The 20691-nt window shown below is 40.4% G+C and overlaps 1 protein-coding gene across 1 annotated transcript in view; it reads left to right on the forward strand.

Moving 5' to 3' along the window:
- The window catches only part of LOC136877774 (adenylate cyclase type 3-like), a 1080140-nt gene that overhangs the window by 816750 nt on the left and 242699 nt on the right, over positions 1 to 20691 (forward strand). The window contains exons 7-9 of the mRNA XM_067151981.2: positions 2740 to 2878; positions 6613 to 6705; positions 11466 to 11746. Of these exons, the coding sequence (XP_067008082.2) occupies positions 2740 to 2878; positions 6613 to 6705; positions 11466 to 11746 (513 nt within the window). The remainder of the gene's footprint in view (positions 1 to 2739; positions 2879 to 6612; positions 6706 to 11465; positions 11747 to 20691) is intronic.

Genomic DNA, 20691 nt, shown 5'->3' on the forward strand with positions numbered 1-20691 from the left:
CTTAGATTAAATAACGTAAAATCTCAAGCTATAATAATTTCACATCCTCGGCTTTGTTCAAAAACTATAAGCAAATTCACTTTACCAAAACTTTACCTACAAAATTCACCCATTAATTTCAGTGAATCTGTCAAAGATCTCGGCGTTATGATAGACGAACATCTTTCTTGGAAGCAGCAGGTTACCAGCATCTCCAGGAAAGTATTTGCGACACTCAACTCACTTAGAAGATTCCGCAACATATTTTCTCGAATATTAAAAGAACGCCTTATTTGCACTCTGGTATTGCCTCACTTCGACTACTGTGACGCCGTGTACAACGACCTGACTACTACTCTTAACGACAAACTACAACGCGCGCAAAACGCCTGTGTTCGCTATATATGTGACCTACGTTACTTTGACCATGTTACACCTGCCTACGATGAACTCTGTTGGCTAAAACTCAAACAGCGCCGTAATCTTCATGCTTTATGCCTTCTTCGTCGAATACTCTCCTCATGCTCACCTCCCTACTTGTACAGTCAATTTCATCACCTCTCATCCAATCACAGTTTTGGAACACGGTCAAAATCTGATACGTGGTTTCCCATTTTCACACCAGGCAAATGCTGGGGCTGTACCTTAATTAAGGCCACGGCCGCTTCCTTCCAACTCCTAAGCCTTTCCTATCCCATCGTCGCCATAAGACCTATCTGTGTCGGTGCGACGTAAAGCCCCTAGCAAAAAAAAAAAAAATCTGATACACTCTTATCTATTCCACCTCACCGCACCACACGATACACAAACTCATTTGTTATTTCTTCGGCACGACAATGGAATGCACTGCCCGTCTCTGTCAGAGGAGCTTCGCCTGCTAGTTTTAGGCAACTTTGTCACCGCTACCTACTAAGTAATGCTATGGAGATATTGTAGATTTAACCTCCCTCAAACTAGAGACTTTATATAATCCCACTGTTATTACTAAGGATAATAGAAATTAGTTAATCATGTCATAATTGTGTAAATAATCATCATCATCATCATCATCTTCATCATTCTCCTATTTTTTTCCTTTTTTAATCATAATATTGTATTGTTTAGTAGTTGCAAGATATTTCAATTGTAAGTGTACTTATTTCAATTTTGCACATGTAAAAACTGTCTTTTCTGGTTAGATGGAAGAGAGGGCCTAATGGCCTTAATCTTGCCAGACAAAATAAATCTATTGTATTGTATTGTATCTTCCTCAATATTTTCCTCTCCTTGATTTCCAATTTCTCCATTTGCACTTTCCTCCCCATGACTAGTGTCTCAGCTGCATAGAGTGCTTCCGGCTTAATTACTGTGTTATAATGTCTTATTTTGGTGTTCCAAGAGAGGGCTTTCTTATTGTATGTGTTTTTGGTTTTCTGGAAAGCTAGTTATATTTTCGTCCTTCTTCCTTCCATTGCTTTCCCTTCACGGTTGTCCCATTCAATCCATTCCCCCAGGTACTTGAAACTCTTCACCATCTCTATTTTTTGAGTTCCTACTTTAATTCTCTTAGGAGTGTCAAGTATATTCGTCATGGTCTTCGTATTTTCGAAAGAAATCTTAAGTCCTGTCTTCCCCGCCTGCTCTTGTAATTCGGCGATTTGTTCTTTTGCTTCCTCCCACGTTTCTGCGAGCAGCGCCAAGTCGTCAGCAAATGCCAAACACTTAATTATGATTCCTTTGTTTTTGTTCCAAGTCTTATTCCCCCTCTCGTTTTTGCATTTCATTCCCTCATAACTTTTTCAAGTGCACAGTTGAACAACAGAGGGGAGAGACCATCCCCTTGCCGGACCCCTGTTCTGACCTCAAAAGGTTCTGATATTTCGCCCATGAATCTGACTTTAGAGGACGTATTCGTGAGTGTCTCCTTGATGATGTTTAAAGTTTTCCCGTCCAAGCCAAACTCCTCCAAAATATTGAAGAACGACTCCCTATCTATGGAATCGTAAGCTCTTTGGAAGTCTACAAAAGTCACTATATACGGTTTCGCCCTCTGCTTCTGGTATGCTAAAATGTTTCTTCGGTTTAAGATCTGTTCAGGGCAAATTCCTCCTTTCCTAAACCCTGCTTGATACTCCCCAAGTTGGCGATCCAACTGAGGTTAAGCTCTTTGCAGCAATGCTCTAGACATTATCTTCCTATTTTAATTCTCTTAAGTGTGAAATCCCTCTGTAGTTGTTGGGATCCGATTTCGAACCTTTTTTGTGAAGAAGGTGTATCAGGGCCATTTTCCATTCTTCTGGAATAACCTCATTCTTCCATATCTCTTCAAAAAGTTTTTTGAGTGAGACAATTGCATTTTTGCTTGCATACTTCTATAATTCAGCTGTTATCTGATTTTTCCGCGATGCCTTGTTATTTTCCATATGACTTAGTATTGTCTGGATCTCGCTTATAGATGGGGCTTTATTTATTTATTTATTTACTTATACTTGTTTACTTTTGGGTACGTGTGGTCGTCCGTATTTTTCCGAGTTTCCTTTTATCCGTGGTTGTCACTCTCCACATTACCTCGCATATTCTGGAACCTAATATATATGAATAATTGAATATTTGTGCCAAAAGTAATGACCTATTCCTCCCCTTCCTACTCAGTTTAAAAAATTTGTGGGTTACGAATACCCTAAAGATGAAGTTTGATCTTTCGTATTCCATACCACAGTTTTTTAAAATATTATGTTAGAGTGTATTCCATTATAATAATTTGTTTCTGTGTTGTTCCAGGAGGGTGCATATTTCAGAGAAGACACTGAGTTACCTCAACGGGGAGTTTGAGGTAGAACCAGCCTTGGGAGAGAAGCGGGAAGAGATGCTGAGAATGGCAGGCATCAAGACATTCTTCATCGTGAAGGCTCTCAAACCGGTAGGAACTTACAAATACAGGGAGAGTTTTGACTTGTATAAATTGAAATACCCTTGTACTGACTAATAATTTGTTGAAGCACATACCCATTGACCGCTTTCATGCTGACATTTGACTGTGTCCCTCAGTAGATTGGGATTGCAATTAGCAGCATCTGCGAGGTCTTATCGAGTTACGAATATGGACGGATATTCACTATGTGATGGTCTTACGAATAAAATCATACAGGTAACGTCTTTAGAGACATATTCGACAGAGAATTTTCATTTTAACTGCTTATTTCTCAGGTGGTCCGTAAAGATCAGGGCATTCTTGATGGAGTGCACGTCTGTATTTGGTATGCTGGGACACCTATTAAAAAGCGCATTCTAAATTGTGACTACATTACGCCGTATCCACTGAGAGAGTTATCATGTCAATCATGGTATAGGATAGAGCTAAAAGGAAGCAACCGTGGCCTTAATTAATGTACAGTCCCCAGTATTTGCCTGGTGTGAAAATGGGAAAACACGGCAAACAATCTTCAGAGCTGCCGACAGTGGGATTCAAACCTACTCTCTTCGGAATATAGGCTAAGTTAACAGCTGTTTACAACATATTATAATGTTCTTCTTCAGAACTGAAAGAGAAATATGATGAAAAAATATATGAATTCATTAGTGCTGTGCATGATTATTATTCTGTTGTGTGCCATCAAACTTTCAGAATATTTGTGCGAAAAAATGTTGTACTACGTGGCTGAAGGGATCTTGAACACCCTACTCTAATGGTCATTCCCACATTAAAATTTAATTCATTAGTGCACTGCCACTATCGGGGAAGTACACTGAAATTCATCGGGGGAGCCATGACGAATCACAAGATCCCATGTGCCTTTTATCACCGGCAGAACGTTCGTCTCTGTTGGTAAAAAGTCTTCACTATTCACCAAGCACATGATTCGGATCTCTAATTTTTTTATATTCGGTTGGGTATCTGAATAAAACGTCATTCATGAATTACTGGAAGAAGTAAAAGGGCAATGCAAGTTGATAACTATGGTTATCGGTTTGCAATAAGAGATGATTTTAATCAGTTTCTCATTGTAAGAGCACGAATCAACATTCTGTGAAAACTGAGAGCCACCTCATGAGCTGAAGAATCTGGTAGCCGTGAATTAACTACTGTATGTTCACTGTCGAATACGAACATTCACAGCTGTTTTCATCTCCTTCCTCCAACTTGTTTTATTGTCCTTACCCATAAAGTATGTACTACTATCTGTAACTGTATCACTATGCACTACATTTTCTTCCCCAGTTTCCGCTTCGCTGTCAATATCAGGATTACTGTATATACAGAAATCAATATATCTGTCTTTATCATCTTCCTCTTCCTATTTGCAAGAGACATCATCTAGGTTCTGTTCTAGCATCATCCGTATTCGGTCATTCCTACCTTCGTGACTTCCATCCATACTTGTCTAGCTGCAAGAAGCGCAATCTGCATCAGCATACGAAAGGAGACGTAAAGCATCACTAGAGGCTGTGAAAATCTAAAACCAACTTACCATGGAGATGATGATCAAATAATATCGTCACTGGTACGTTGGTTCTGACAGATCCAAGACTGGGAGACGTCCTGCACGATGAAGCTTGAGAGTGTGTAGCAAAGGGGAGATTTAATTTGAAAGACAGAGCGAAGTTGAGTCGTGTGCAGTATTTCCAAGTATGGCTATGTACAGATTACATTTTGATCCGGGTCTGATGGACCAAACGTTACTATTGCAGGGTTAAATATAATCTCTTTAACATTCCGTTATTAGTGTGAGGGAATTGATCACGGACAAGGAGATAGTCGAGAAAAACATAGGCAATGGAAATATGTATAATCTTCTCTCGTTTGAAGGATATTATTACTTTGACTTATGCCACATAAATATTTTTTTTTTTTTGCTAGCGGCTTTACGTCGCACCGACACAGATAGGTCTTATGGCGACGATGGGATAGGAAAGGCATAGGAGTTGGAAGGAAGCGGCCGTGGCCTTAATTAAGGTACAGCCCCAGCATTTGCCTGGTGTGAAAATGGGAAACCACGGAAAACCATCCTCAGGGCTGCCGATAGTGGGATTCGAACCTACTATCTCCCGGATGCAAGCTCACAGCCGTGCGCCTCTACGCGCACGGCCAACTCGCCCGGTGCCACATAAATACACTGACTGACAGAGCTAATGCAACACCAAGAAGGAGTGGTTCGAAAGGGATGAAAGTTGGGGAAAAAACAGAGACGGCACGGACGAATAATTGATGTTTATTTCAAACCGATATACAGGTTACACAATGCGCACGGCATCGACTCAGTAGGATGTAGGACCACCGCGAGCGGCGATGCACGCAGAAACACGTCGAGGTACAGAGTCAATAAGAGTGCGGATGGTGTCCTGAGGGATGGTTCTCCATTCTCTGTCAACCATTTGCCACAGTTGGTCGTCCGTACGAGGCTGGGGCAGAGTTTGCAAACGGCGTCCAATGAGATCCCACGCGTGTTCGATTGGTGAGAGATCCGGAGAGTACGCTGGCCACGGAAGAATCTGTACACCTCGTAGAGCCTGTTGGGAGATGCGAGCAGTGTGTGGGCGGGCATTATCCTGCTGAAACAGAGCATTGGGCAGCCCCTGAAGGTACGGGAGTGCCACCGGCCGCAGCACATGCTGCACGTAGCGGTGGGCATTTAACGTGCCTTGAATACGCACTAGAGGTGACGTGGAATCATACGCAATAGCCCCCCAAACCATGATGCCGCGTTGTCTAGCTGTAGGGCGCTCCACAGTTACTGCCGGATTTGACCTTTCTCTACGCCGACGCCACACTCGTCTGCGGTGACTATCACTGACAGAACAGAAGCGTGACTCATCGGAGAACACGACGTTCCGCCATTCCCTCATCCAAGTCGCTCTAGCCCGGCACCATGCCAGGTGTGCACGTCTATGCTGTGGAGTCAATGGTAGTCTTCTGAGCGGACGCCGGGAGTGTAGGCCTCCTTCAACCAATCGACGGGAAATTGTTCTGGTCGATATTGGAACAGCCAGGGTGTCTTGCACATGCTGAAGAATGGCGGTTGACGTGGCGTGCGGGGCTGCCACCGCTTGGCGGCGGATGCGCCGATCCTCGCGTGCTGACGTCACTCGGGCTGCGCCTGGACCCCTCGCACGTGCCACATGTCCCTGCACCAACCATCTTCGCCACAGGCGCTGCACCGTGGACACATCCCTATGGGTATCGGCTGCGATTTGACGAAGCGACCAACCTGCCCTTCTCAGCCCGATCACCATACCCCTCGTAAAGTTGTCTGTCTGCTGGAAATGCCTCCGTTGACGGCGGCCTGGCATTCTTAGCTATACACGTGTCCTGTGGCACACGACAACACGTTCTACAATGACTGTCGGCTGAGAAATCACGGTACGAAGTGGGCCATTCGCCAACGCCGTGTCCCATTTATCGTTGGCTACGTGCGCAGCACAGCGGCGCATTTCACATCATGAGCATACCTCAGTGACGTCAGTCTACCCTGCAATTGGCATAAAGTTCTGACCACTCCTTCTTGGTGTTGCATTTGCTCTGTCAGTCAGTGTATTATTATTATTATTATTATTATTATTATTATTATTATTATTATTATTATTATTATTATAGCATATTTAATATAATAATTAAATAATATAATTAATATAGTAAATAATATTATTGCTTTTCAGTTTCAACCAGACGTCCAAAATGGCACCGTCACAGAGGAGGGAGCTCCAGTGTGTGATGGCCAAGCCGAGCCGAATAAGGAAGATGATTCTGCAGTAAGTAAACACTACATAAACTAATGTAAAGTCTGACTTAAATAAACTCATCTGTATGTTCTCCCCTCCCGCGGCATCATTCACCCATTCGTACAATCGCTTTCCTTGATATTAAAAAACTTATTTGTGATATTATGTATTATATTCTTATACACCATAATTATACTCAAGGTATCAAATCAGTTGACGCTTTTTCCAGTGATATCAACATTCAGATGTATTGCAAAACTGTAAACATCATCTATAAAATGTAATATTTTACGCAGCTGACAATTAGACTTGTGACACAAGGAAATATGTATTCTATTGGGCCGACATTGCGAAATATTCAGAACATGGGATGATAGTGATATGATTAGCGACGATACGAAGCAGAGGTTCACTTCGTCTCCGGAAAAGAATATAAAATGGGTGAACAGCGAGCTGTTCTGACATATTGGAAATGTCTGCTCACCGTACGTACTCATAAGCTGCCTGGTCGAAAAATTCCGCAGGAATGCCATCCGGTTGAGAAGAAGAAAGTCGTCACGACAACCTGTGGGTCATCTGTGGCTGTGGGAGTCAATAAAAGTTTTATTACGTGTAGTATTTGTAAATTACTCGCCCTATGATTAAATCACGTGCATAACCAAACTACAGTCCACTACCAGAGTAATCATCGCTGTATAGTATTACAACAGGTGAGCTAAAGTATTCAGTTTTCGCCGGGCTGAGTGGCTCAGACGGTTGAGGCGCTGGCCTTCTGACCCCAACTTCGCAGGTTCGATCCTGGGTCAGTCCTGTGGTATTTGAAGGTGCTCAAATACATCAGCCTCGTGTCAGTAGATTTACTGGCACGTGAAAGAACTCCTGCGGGACTAAATTCCGGCACGTCAGTACCTCCAAATAACGTAAAAGCAGTTAGTGGGACGAAAGCAAACGTTGTTATTATTATTATTATTATTATTATTATTATTATTATTATTATTATTATTATTATTTATTCAGTTCGTCCAACATTTTTGATTCATTTCCGGACCCGATATTACACGGTAAAAGTGAAACGCGTGTGAAACATTATAAAACGTACCATGGGACACTTCAATTTACAAGGTCAGGATCTTTTTAATTAACTTTCCCTTGTATTATTTATATTTGTGTGAGCCAGTGATTTACGATGAATGAGAACGAATTCGCAAGGTTAATCAAGCAACGGTGTTATCTGAAAGGTTGAATCATAAAAATTAAAACTTGGCAGTAATTAGTGTTAGATATGATGAACTTGTTGATTTAGAAAGAAAATACGATTTAGTTCAAACACAAATAGAAGTGTAAGATAGCAGAAGAGATCATAGTGTAGATAGAGATGAAGAAGAAGACAATGTGTACAGTTTGAAGGTAAAAATGCAGGTATTATTATCGCCAGACCAAAACGAATTTGCCGGTAGTACCACGAAAAAACACATAAAATTACCCGAGATTAAACTACCCTTGTTTAGCGATAATTACGAAGACTGGATGTCGTTTGAAGATAATTGAAAGGTATTGATGTATGACAATTCCAGTCTGTCATCCATCCAGAAATTTCATTACTTACTTGGAGCAGTTCAGGGCTCAGCTAAAGCATTAAATCAGAACCTTCCAACTACTGATATAAACTACACGGTAGCTTGGAACCTCTTATGTGACCGATTTCAAAACAAGAGGCTTATAGCAGCAAAGCATTTTAGAGTAATCTTAAGAATTGAAACAGTGGAGAATGAAACCGCTGAATATCTCAGGCAATTTACTGGCACATTTTCAAGTAACTTACAAGCACTTGAAGCAATGAAATTAGATACTCCTCTCGAAGAAGTAATATTGTCACAACATATTGTTGATCACTTTGATTGTGAAACCAGAAGGGGCTGGGAACTAGAAGCAGACTCTAGCAAAATTTCCTCCCCCAGACAATTAACATCTTATATTTAATATCGCTGCCAAGTCCTAAAAAGCATGCAAACTTCTGGAAACCAAGTCAAGGTGCGCGGTAGTAAAGAAAGCTCACACAAGGAAAAACTTTCAACCTATACAAATGTTGCATGCATTAACAATCAGTGTTCTTATTGTAAACAGGGCCATGCACCAGGACTTTTTGCATGTGAAACATTTCTCAAGTTAACAGTGTCAAATCACATTCAATATGATCGTGACAACAAACTCTGTCTAAATTGTCTTAAAGCATCACATAAAACATGAGAGTGTACATCCAATCACTGTCGCAAATGCAACAAGGCCCACAACACATTGCGACATCTTTAAAATCACACGTCTAGTATAACAAACCAAACAACTTCTAAAAACAAGGTAGTATTTGCTAGCGTTCACGCAACTACTAAGAATGAACACCCATGTACTCGAAACAAACCATATGTACTGCTATCGACATTTACTGTCGAAAGCAAGCATCACAACGGTAAATGACATGAGGTTCGAGGACTGTTGGACAGCGGGAGTCAAAACAATTCTCATCACTGAAACCCTGCCGACAGACTAAATTTAATTTGTAAACAAGACACCACTTCTATGGTAGGCATTAACAACTCGTCATCAATTCTGAAACAGAGTTCGGATATTCATCTCCAGTTGAAAGTATCATATTTTAACACTAACATAAACTGTTTAGTGGTTCCTGCCATCAGGACACTTTGAGGTGAGGTGCTGACAACTATTCTTCAACTAATAGCTAGCTATCCTCAGCGTAGAGTTCAACCAGCACGTCCATTCAGTGTGTGTGACATTGATTATGGAGGACCAATTCTACTTCGCCCAGTTACCAAGAGGAGCAATGTCCGTATCAAGGCATACATTGCACTATTCGTTTGCTTCACGGATAAGGCAGTATATTTGGAAGTAGTCAGCAGTCTTACCACAGACGCCTTCTTAGCCGCACTTCTCTGTTTCATAGCCAGAAGAGGAAAGCCCGAAGACATCTATAGAGACAATTCTACTACATTTATTGGAGCTGATCGAGAATTAAAAGACCTTCACCAATTCATGGCATCACAGCAGTATCAACAGGAAGGTTTAAGCAATATGGCAAACAAGGGTATCAACTGGCACAACATTCCACCTCTTTCACCCCATTTTGGAAGATTATGGGAAGCTGGCATCATATCACTCAAATATAATTTGCATCAAGTTGTCGGAAAATCATCGTTAACATTTGAAGAACTTAGTAATGTGCTTACACAAATTGAAAACTGTTTAAATTCTCGTCAACTTGTAGTCCTATCCTCGGATCCTGCTGACCCTCAACCCTTAACTCCACGTCATTTTCTTACCGGAAACAGTTTAAATTTGTTTCCTGAATCCAATCTGACTCTTGTACCTAGCAATACACTTTCAGCATAGAAAAGGTTACAGCAAATGGTACAATACTTTTGAACCAGATGGCATTAGGAATATTTAACCCAACAACAAAACCGGCCAAAGTGGGCCTCCCATCAAACTAATATACAACTTGTAGCAGTGGTACTTATCTAGGAGGACAATTTACCCCCGCTTCAGTGGGACTAGGCGTGGTCGAGGAACTTCATCCAGGTTCCGATGGATTTGTGTGAGCAATCACCATAAAAACTGCTTATGAAAATTTCGAGACACCAATAGTGACCATGTGTCCCCTTCCCATCGAGTAATGTTTTAATGGCAGGATGATTCCTTACAGTGACAGTGGGTTGATTTGTGTATAAAGTTTCATTCGTATTTATTTTTGTAAAGTATTTGAAGCTGCATTTCATTCTTCGGCCCATCGTTTAAGAAGGTGAACAATTCAAACTTTAATTGTGCAGGCGTGAACAAAAACTGAATGCATCAACCTGAACACCAGTATACAGTTATGTGTTTCTGTTTATCCATGCCAGTTAATTAGTAATTCAAGTTCATTTGAGTGCAACATTTTTCATGTACTTGTATTCTGGTGACATTGTCATGTTTGTCTTGATTGAATGCAATCATCAGAGGGCAGAATGTTTCGTCCTCTCAGAGACAATTTATACAGAGCGCGCTCTTGGCAGCTTCTCGTTCAAGTTAACAGAATGCATCTGGTTTCCGGAAAATACAAGACAGACTTGATAGGGACAAGGTGTCGTCTTAGACACGCATTCGCGGTCACATGGCCTCAACTTAATCGATAGCCATCAAGGTATTTCATTTTATTCTTTAAGGTATAAATAGTGTTTGTGCGTTTTGTTAATTATGAATACTTTAAATAAAAGTTTTATTACGTAAAATATTGGTAAATGACTCGGCTCTATGGTTAAATCACGTGCATAACCAAGCTACAATCCACTACCAGAGTAACCATCGCTGTTTGCTATTACAACATGTGTGCTACAGTGTTCAGTTCAGTTCGTCAGTCCAACATCCGGTGTTGAGCAAAGTGGTGAGGCCACTGTCCAGCCTGCCGCATACGATACTGCCGTCGCCTAAAGACGACGATCAAGTGTAGCTGTGAAGTTAATCCTGAAAAAAAAGTAATAGTCTGGTACCGAAATTATACACAGTTGATTGAATCTACTATATTTATTTAAGATCTCTACATTCACATGACGCGTTCACCTTAAAAGTAAATTTGCAACTGTGTCCGACCAAGTCTATCCCATTATTTATTATCATTATCATTCATGTTGTAATCATAATCCCGTGCATGTATATAGAATTTTTGTTGGTATATAACACACAGTAATTCCTACAAGTAAATCATAAAAAAAATAACGGAATACGGATGGTTCATGTTACAGGCTGCAAGTCCCGTGGAAATTGAGGACAATCATGTTCTGGGCAACGGCCGGGCAAGGGAGGACTCGGAGGACTTTAAAAAGCGTCTCCGTAAGGAACTCATCAACAGGGATGGACACAAGGATGTGTCTAACCACACGAAGCTCTTCTCTCTGGCCTTCAAGGATGCACAGAAGGAGAAGGAGTACCTACATCACAAGGAGTCTTTCTCGAGTGTGTCGGTGATGGGCTGTCCACTGGTGCTGCTCCTCACATCGACGGCACAACTTGTCGTATTACCCCGGTAAGTCAATGTTTCAAGGCCTGCAAGCCTAAGGAATCATCTAGAGTAGGCATCTGAAACTTTCTCGAAAACTGGTTCGGTCGGTCAAATTGTCAGAAGGGATGATAACAGGGCGCCTGGAAATGTTCTCCGCAGCGCCTGCGTGCTGCTGCGCGAGGTGGCATCAGCAGTTAAGTTGGCAGCACGGCTGCTGCCGCTTGTATGCGAACAAAACAAACAACAAACAGTAAACTTTGTACTCACCACAACATTCATAACAAATGCTGGAAGTGTTCGAAGACAGACTTAAAACACGTCTACACATATTGCCGAACACTTTCACTAAAATTTCTTTCGTAATGGACCGTACATAACTAATGATGTTCGCTTTATGTTCATCAATCTTTTTTCCGTCTGTTTAAAGCGTAGGCCTGCCTGTTCCCGGTACATCGTGAATTGAGCTGGTCACACGAAGTTCACTTATCAAATCCCGAACGGTATCCCGGTTTGGACACTTTGAATTAGGAAACCGCGCCTGAAATTTTAGTTTTACATCTTCTGTAATCCGATCACACTCGTGAAAAACGTATTCCAACCAAAAAGCTCTCTCTTCAGTAGTAAACATTACCGCTTGTATCCTGTTGCAGTATTCCAATAATTAATCTGAACGCTCCATTAATGCAATACATACTGACGATTTCGACAGCCACAGCTCACATGTGTGGTCTTCCTTGCACTGCTATCCTGTTGAACTTGGCCTGTCGGCGAGTGAGCCTGACAGATATGACACCGTGCTGCCAACTAAACTGCTGATGCTCCCTTGTGCAGCAGCATGTAGGCACTGCGGAGAACATTTCCTGGCGCCCGTTATTATATGTTTATATTGATGAAATATTGCAGTGCAAAATATTAGTAGAAATATATTAAAAATATATTTTACAATGCACAAGCACATTTTGTATAATGTGGATTAATGTACTTTCCATTTTACTATGTGGCTTGTACGTATGGTATACATTGCAAAGGATATATACAAACACCATGCATTCCGCTTTACAAAAACAACAAAAAAGCAACAAAAGCACAAAGTTCGTAATGCGGGATTTTTAAAACAATATTATGCTTCATTGTGTAGCAGATCAGTGCCATGTACTGTATGGCCACCTCCGGTCCTAGACACGATGAAGCACACTCAACACCAAGCAATCCAACTTACAATGGGGCAGATTATTCCAGTCTTGGATAGCAGCTTCAGTTTGTTCCTGAATGTTATTAAGAGGACATTTTTCTTACGATCTGCTTTACATTGCACAGACACAGAGAGGTCTTATAGCGATGATGGGATAGAAGTCCGACTCGTTGGCTGAATGGTCAGCGTACTGGCCTTCGGTTCAGAGGGTCCCGGGTTCGATTCCCGGCCGGGTCGTGGATTTTAACCTCCATTGGTTAATTCCAATGGCCCGGGGGCTGGGTGTTTGTGCTGTCCCCAACATCCCTGCAAGTCACACACCACACATAGCACTATCCTCCACCACAATAACACGCAGTTACCTACACATGGCAGATGCCGCCCACCCTCATCGGAGGGTCTGCCTTACAAGGGCTGCACTCGGCTAGTAATAGCCACACGAAATTATATATTATATGGGATAGGAAATGGCTAGGAGTGAGAAGGATGTAGCCATGGTGTGAAAATGGGAAACCGTGTATCCTAGACTCCTGAGGTTCCCAAAGATGATAAAGAATGATCAAGTTTTCTATGACAGTGCTCTGAAGTCGAGAGGAAAAATATTGATATATATATAACTGATATTTGCCTGCTGCCATTTCTTGATGGATACAGTACTTTTGTATCCATCTCTTGGAACAGGCCAGAGTAAAGTGTAGCTTCCACCGAAGTTCCAGTCTCATCCATGGCTGTGACAATATGGAAGCTGCTGGGGTATGGGTGGTGCTGAGTAATGACATTCAGAGATCGGCTAGTGCATCTGAGTGTTATGAAAGGTGTTGCTCATAGGGTCAGTCGTGCTACAATAGCACTTTCTGACCCAGTGAGGAAAGCAATGGCAAACTACCTCACTCCTCGTCTTGCCTAGTACGCCTCATTTTGGTGCTGCCATTGGTTTTTGCGGTTTCCTTATAACCGCATAACCTTTGGTGGTGCTATTTGAGGATCCAACCAGCCTCTGGGCTGATGACCTAACAGACAGATAACTGATATTTGGTACAGGGGTATACAGTTAATGCTCAAAAATAAATTGAATACTGTTGGCAACTCTCTAATTGGTGGGATAGAGGTGATGTCGTAAGATGGATATTGAGGTTTTCAGTGTGCAAATGCCCTAGCTAACGAACGTTCCATTTGTTAAATTCTTGTGGTAGTCATTGAACCGATCAAACTGATTTGTTAAATTGTCACTCTTAGTAACAGCATTACTTCCTTCTTAATATAATATTTATGTTTTCATTGTAGAATGAAAAGTAATCGACATGAGAAAGTTCCATTACGAGTAATGAGTTAAGAACTGGGAAGACAGTTAAATAATACACCAGAAAGATAATAATAATAATAATAATAATAATAATAATAATAATAACAATAATAATAATAATAATTGTACCGGGAGGTACACCTCTACGCCGCACATTTAAATCTTGCGCCAATTAGAACTCCTCTACAGGAGAAACACTGAATTTGGAACTAGACCTACTTAAACTTTTCCTCAGAAGATGTCACTACCGTAATTTTGTGATTAATAATTTTCCAGTACTGTGTGAATTTCAACTTGTTTTGTTTTCCATTCATCAAGAAGTGTGGACATTCTCTCATAGATGTCACTACAAAAACTATGATCATGCACCCTGGTGCGAAGTGAAAGAACCCTTTTTGAAGAAATTTTGTATTCATAAGTTTTTTCTTTACTAAATTTTGTTCATTCATCTTTGGGTTGGCAATATTTATCTTTTCTTTCCGCCAGTTTTGAATTCAGCCAATCCCTAATTTCTGTAATTAATTTTCCGCCTATTTATTCTTCGATTTTGACTGTAACGTTTGATGTTAACCAATAAAACGCCGTGGGTGTGTCTTGATTATTCAGGAAAGGTCCCGAACCTTCCCCGAGGGTTTACGAAGCGCGGATGTTCACGTCTCTTAACCACTTGATCAACATCTAACTAAGCGTGTGTATGTGAATCAGGAGGCGGGAGGTGCCTCTTCCATCAGGCAGCAGGTCTTTAGAAAGGTAATGGCCGTTTAATATCTTTATTTCTTGCTAGCTCCGCAGTTTAACCCGAGGGATAGGTCCGAAACTTTAGCTCTATGTGACGATGTATTTGAAGACATATTGACCAGCATAGCATTAAACCTTATTGTCAGATACTTCTTACCGACCACAGTCCTAAGCTGAAATATATTTCGCATAGCGGTTTCGCAGGCACAATGACGCAATATTGATTTTATGTAGTTAGAAACGCCCTGAATCCGTAAAATCTGTACCAAAAATATTATAAATCAAAGTTAATGCTATGGACCGCCTCTGTGGTGTATTGGTTAGTGAGATTAGCTGCCACCTCCGGACGCCCGGGTTCGATTCCTGGCTCTACCACGAAATTTGAAAAGTGGTACGAGGGCTGGAACGGGGTCCACTCAGCCGGAGGTCAAATGAGTAGAGATGGGTCCGATTCCCACCTCAGCCATCCTGGAAGTGGTTTCCCACTTCTCCTTCAGGCAAATACCGGGATGGTACCTCACTTAAGGCCACGGCAGCTTACTTCCCTCTTCCTTGCCTATTCCTTCCAATCTTCCCATCCCCCTACAAGGTCCATGTTCAACATAGCAGGTGAGGCCGCCTGGGCGAGGTACTGGTCATTCTCCGCAATAGTATCCCCCGACCCAATGTCTCACGCTCCAGGACACTGCCCTAGAGGCGGTAGAGGTGGGATCCCTCCCCGAATCCGAGGGAAAATCCAACCCTGGAGGGTAAACAGATTAAGTAAGTAAGTTAATGCTATGTCGCTTCCTAGTTACATTATACAGTTGAACGTTAATAAATTATTATATTATTCTACTGTATTACGAACATAATTGTCTTAAACTTTGTAGGGACTTCATATCATTTATGCATATTTCATCACCAAAATACAGCAGTTTGAGTCAAAAAATATCATAAATATGATGGTTTACTGTCCCTTTGTACCTGCTACGGTAAACTTGATAAATCTGTATTCATAATTACCAATGGAATTGGTTAATATGATAAATGTGTTCGCATATATCATGTTGAATCATATTTACGGTATGTTATACATAATTGCCGGCTCTCGATGATTTATGTATTTAGTAAATGAATTTGCAAATACAATAAATACATACATACATACATACATACATACATACATACATACATACATACATACATACATACATACATAATTTAGGAAACCAAACTATATCTTTATGTCCAGGTTATTTATGTAATTAATTGTCTCAGGAAACGCACAAGCAAAATCACCGATTTCGCCACTGTACTTTCTTTTTGGACACTGGGTGATAATATGTTTGATGGTCTGCTTAGAGGCACCGCAATTGCAGTTAGGTTTAGGAATTCTTTTCTATTTGTAGTGGAAACCTGCCCAGTTACCATGTTTTGATCGTATCCTGTTAAGAGTAGACCAGATTTTACGAGGAAGCTCAAATCCAGGTGGCAACGACGAACCAATTTGAGGCAGAGTTGACTCAGACCTAGTATCATGTTTTCCCTGCCATTTCTTAGTTATATTGAAGTTGGTACTCTTCAATTCTATTTCAGTTCTTAATAGTAGATTTCGATGATAAAAAATATCTCTAGATGCCAACCACTGACTTGTGCCAATGTCATGTGTTAAAACAAGATTTTTATACTTTGCGACGAACTCTTTATTTCATTACATGAAAAGGGTCGTGCAAGGAAATCCTCCACTTCAAGTGGTGAAGCGTTTCAGAGGTGCACATGCAAAGGAAAAAAAAGTTCAATTAAACGTGAGTGTTAGAACGGAAAAGAAATCCGTAATTCAAAGCGTCAGGATAGCTTGCCATGTTCAAATAAGGCTTGGATTTTTGTAAATGTTATAAAACACGATGATTAATTAATTAATTTCAATATATTTGCATATTCCAAACTATCGATATTATTTATAGCTTAAGGACTTATGTATATTAAAATATTCCAAGCGTTAATTAAGTTGCAGATCTCCTATTCGGCATTTAGAAATACATTTTATATTTATATTTCTCAGGTATATTATTTTAATATGATGATTTTGAGTGAATTTTCACACATTTGATATTTTAACTAATTTGAAATTGTATATATTGTCCCCTTCTCCGGGGTCGCTCAGTCGGCAAAACGAGAGTCCCAAAAGGGTGGACCGTTCGCAGGGCCGATTTTGCTATTAAGGGACAATTTCATAGAGTTTATATTTTCAGGACCCTTGGTGACTGGATAGGTGACACAATATAAATGAAAATCAGGGCAAATAACAACAACGTTTATTAAAACATAACGGAAACTCAGTCTGGACAAATGCATGAAAGAAAAAAAAAATTTTTAAATACAATGTGACTTTGCAACAAAAGAAATATCTCAATCTTTAATGGCTTGTGAATAAATGAACACGACTATAAGTCCTCGCATGCTTCTGGAGTTAGATTCCATTGCTTCTTCAATGAAACTCCACCCAGTATTTTACTCTGCAACATCGAATGAACCACAAAATTAGCAAAGCTGTCATTTCCCGTTATAACTCATGTTTAGTCATTTACAGGTAAAATAATTTCATACATTTTGAAGAAAAATTACTATTAGCTCAGCATTTACTTGTTCGAGGAAATCTCTTGAAAATTCATTCACTCTACCTGTGAAAATCCTCTAACTCATCTTGTCATCATAAAATTCCTTTACAATTTCATTTTAGTGTTGGGAAATATTTTTACAATTTCTTTGGCATAACTCCCTCTCTCTTGTAGACTACGCTTGACTGTATTCTTTCCTTACTCTATTTAACTTTTCTAAATTACCTAGCATTTCATGGATGGATAGAGCATCATGAGATCCTACACGGAATCAACAACAACAACAACAATGCTTCACAGTCACCAAAAAAAATATACAAGATAAGTTTCCTTGGAATGATATAAGTAAATGACATCAAACAACCCAATTCTACCAACTGGTTAAGTAAATTTTTATCACACAATGAATCTGTAATATTTATTATTATTATTATCATCCAGTCATTTATCTCGTCTTCCTCTTGAGTTTTATTGAAGATCCTTACAATCATCTGACCAGAATAAAAACTCGCTCATGACTGTAGTTATGATGATACAGAAAGCCAAATTTCTCTCTCGAAGAATAACTATCACCATCATCAGTGATAAGAGCTCACGAGCCTCGAAAACATCTAATAACGATTAAGTCATGTATTATTCATTTCAGTTGTTGAGCCAGAAATAGACCTATTATTAGTCACTAAATTCGTACATCCTCATAAATCATTATCGCCATAATCATTCATTACAATCACTGTGACTCATAATACCTTTTAGGCCCGACATGCACCCTAGTAGTCCCATGTCGTCCATTAATGGCGAACTCCATTATCACAATGACCATACAAGTTTAATCTCAACAACTTTTACATTATCCGACCTTTACTATTATTAGCATTATTATTATTATTATCCTATAATGGCTCCTAGATCGTTCTCTCGAAGAATATTTCTCACATTCGTCGTTCACTTTCCCTTCTACCATCAATCACTACACATGACTAACAGGGTTTTAAAACTACGATTTAATTATAGTGTACTCCTACATCTAATCATATCTTCATTTACTATTTTTATGAGTTTAATTTATTCTTATTCTTATTATTATTATTATCATGATTGTTAGTAGGCCTTACTCCCTTAAAGTCACTTTCGAAGATCATAATCACTCACTCTTGTCGACTCAAGAACAACTGGGATTATTCATCATCACGTCCAAAATAAAACTATCATTATTCCAAGGAAATGCAAAGATAGAACAATATTGAAATCACAAATCAACGAAGTAAGGAACGCTCTCCCATCACCATTAAATACAAATTACTAAGGAAACTACTTTACTCTACGCAAGAATACAATCTAGTCATCTACTAAAAGAGAAGAAATTTTACAAGGGTACTCATATTTCCGGTGAGAATCCTTGGCGTCGGGATGCTGCTCCAGGCGACGACATCTCTTGCCTCATCTATGGTGGTTTACGGATGTACAAAGTCATCGCGTTGGCGTGCACTCTGGAATTTAGTTCCACATGACTGTAGCTCTATTCAGCGTCTTCCTTTTATTCCAGCAAAGTCCCAGAAAATCTCTCGATTTCCCTCTTGATCGCCGCATGTCGACAACTTGGTTTCCTCGGAGATCGCTGAAACTAAAATATTCTATTAGCACAGGGATCCACACTAGCTATAACTCACTAAGTTATTTTCAACACTTAACTTGGCGCAACGATGTACTTCAGGTCCATTATTACTATAAGCTTTGTCTTCTGAACACATTCATTAAGTTACGATGCGCCTTAGGCTGACAAATAATAGGGCTGAATATTATGATGATTAAATAAAGGTTAGATTTCCTCTCGTCTATCCACTTGAGATCGTGACTTCCTTTCATAATGTCCAATGGAACATTCCTAAAGCTTCTATGGCAAGAATCGGCTTTAATGAGCACGCTGACTGTCTGTGGTTTAACATTTTCCACCCGGGAGAATGCATGACTGTAATAAGCTCGCTGGATACTGCGTTGAGCTAACAATGAATTACACTGGCATTCAAGTAATGTGATGATCGTACCCTACAAGGATTACACTAGTATTCACGTCGTCTGAAAATATTCTTCTTTCCCGTAGAGAATACACGGTTCGACTTCTCGTAAGAAAACCACTGTCCGACGTGCTCTTGGAAAACTGTTCTGGCCGTCGTCTCGTGAAATTTCTCCTGAACTGTTCTGTCGTTCATACACAAGAACTTCCTTCGACTTTTCCAGAACAATCCTAATATTTCCAGCACTTTCCTCAATTTCTATTGGCTGGTAATCGACCTGCGCCATAGCTCGTCCTTGACCGCTACGAGTGGATTTTATGAGAACATTTCTCCTCCCCTCTGTCGTCTGCTGGTGTCATGACGTAACTGCGCTCTGGTCACCCTCGATCAGCTGTTGACCTAGTTTCGGCCGGCTCGCTCTCGCACAACTATGTCACAGCTGGTACACGCGCACTCGTAAGCAATGCTCCGTAATAAATATTCCCAGCTTTCCCAAATTAACTGAAGTACCATTTAGACGGGTACATAATCCCCCTTGGTTGATTTAGGATTTAATTAGTAGATTAAATCATAACAACTCAATTCACTTTCTAAATGTACACGGAAAATGTGCACCATAACAGCTCCTTTTCAAGATTAATTTCTAGGATTTCTCCGGGACTGGTGATAGACACGTAAATTCCCAGCATTATAAATAGCTCTAAAGTGTCCATCAAAGCTCTCTACCTGGTATGCGTTGTTCCCCAAGTCTTTAATTATTCTGTAAGGTCCAACATATAAAGGTGCGAACTTCGCGTAGAATTTTTCAACAGGACTTGAAATAGCGGGTTTACGGAGTAATACGTACTCTCCAACATTTAAGGGACGATGAAATCGTTTCTTACGTACTCTCCTCCGTCTTCTGTTTTCTCCTTGAGTTCCCGGACATGTTCTTTGTTTTCATCAACTGTCCCCCTTGGTTGATAAAACCGATAACAATTTCTTCTTTTCTCGGCGGCATATTTTATTCCTCGGGAAGTTCGGCCAAAATATCGATCTCTTCCTCTTGATCCCATCGAATACGGTCGAAATCCATGGAAGCCCCTCTGTAATCTCTGCTCATCCCTTGTTTCACTCCGTTC

Source organism: Anabrus simplex, chromosome 7, assembly GCF_040414725.1.
Source record: "Anabrus simplex isolate iqAnaSimp1 chromosome 7, ASM4041472v1, whole genome shotgun sequence".
Classification (NCBI taxonomy): domain Eukaryota; kingdom Metazoa; phylum Arthropoda; class Insecta; order Orthoptera; family Tettigoniidae; genus Anabrus; species Anabrus simplex.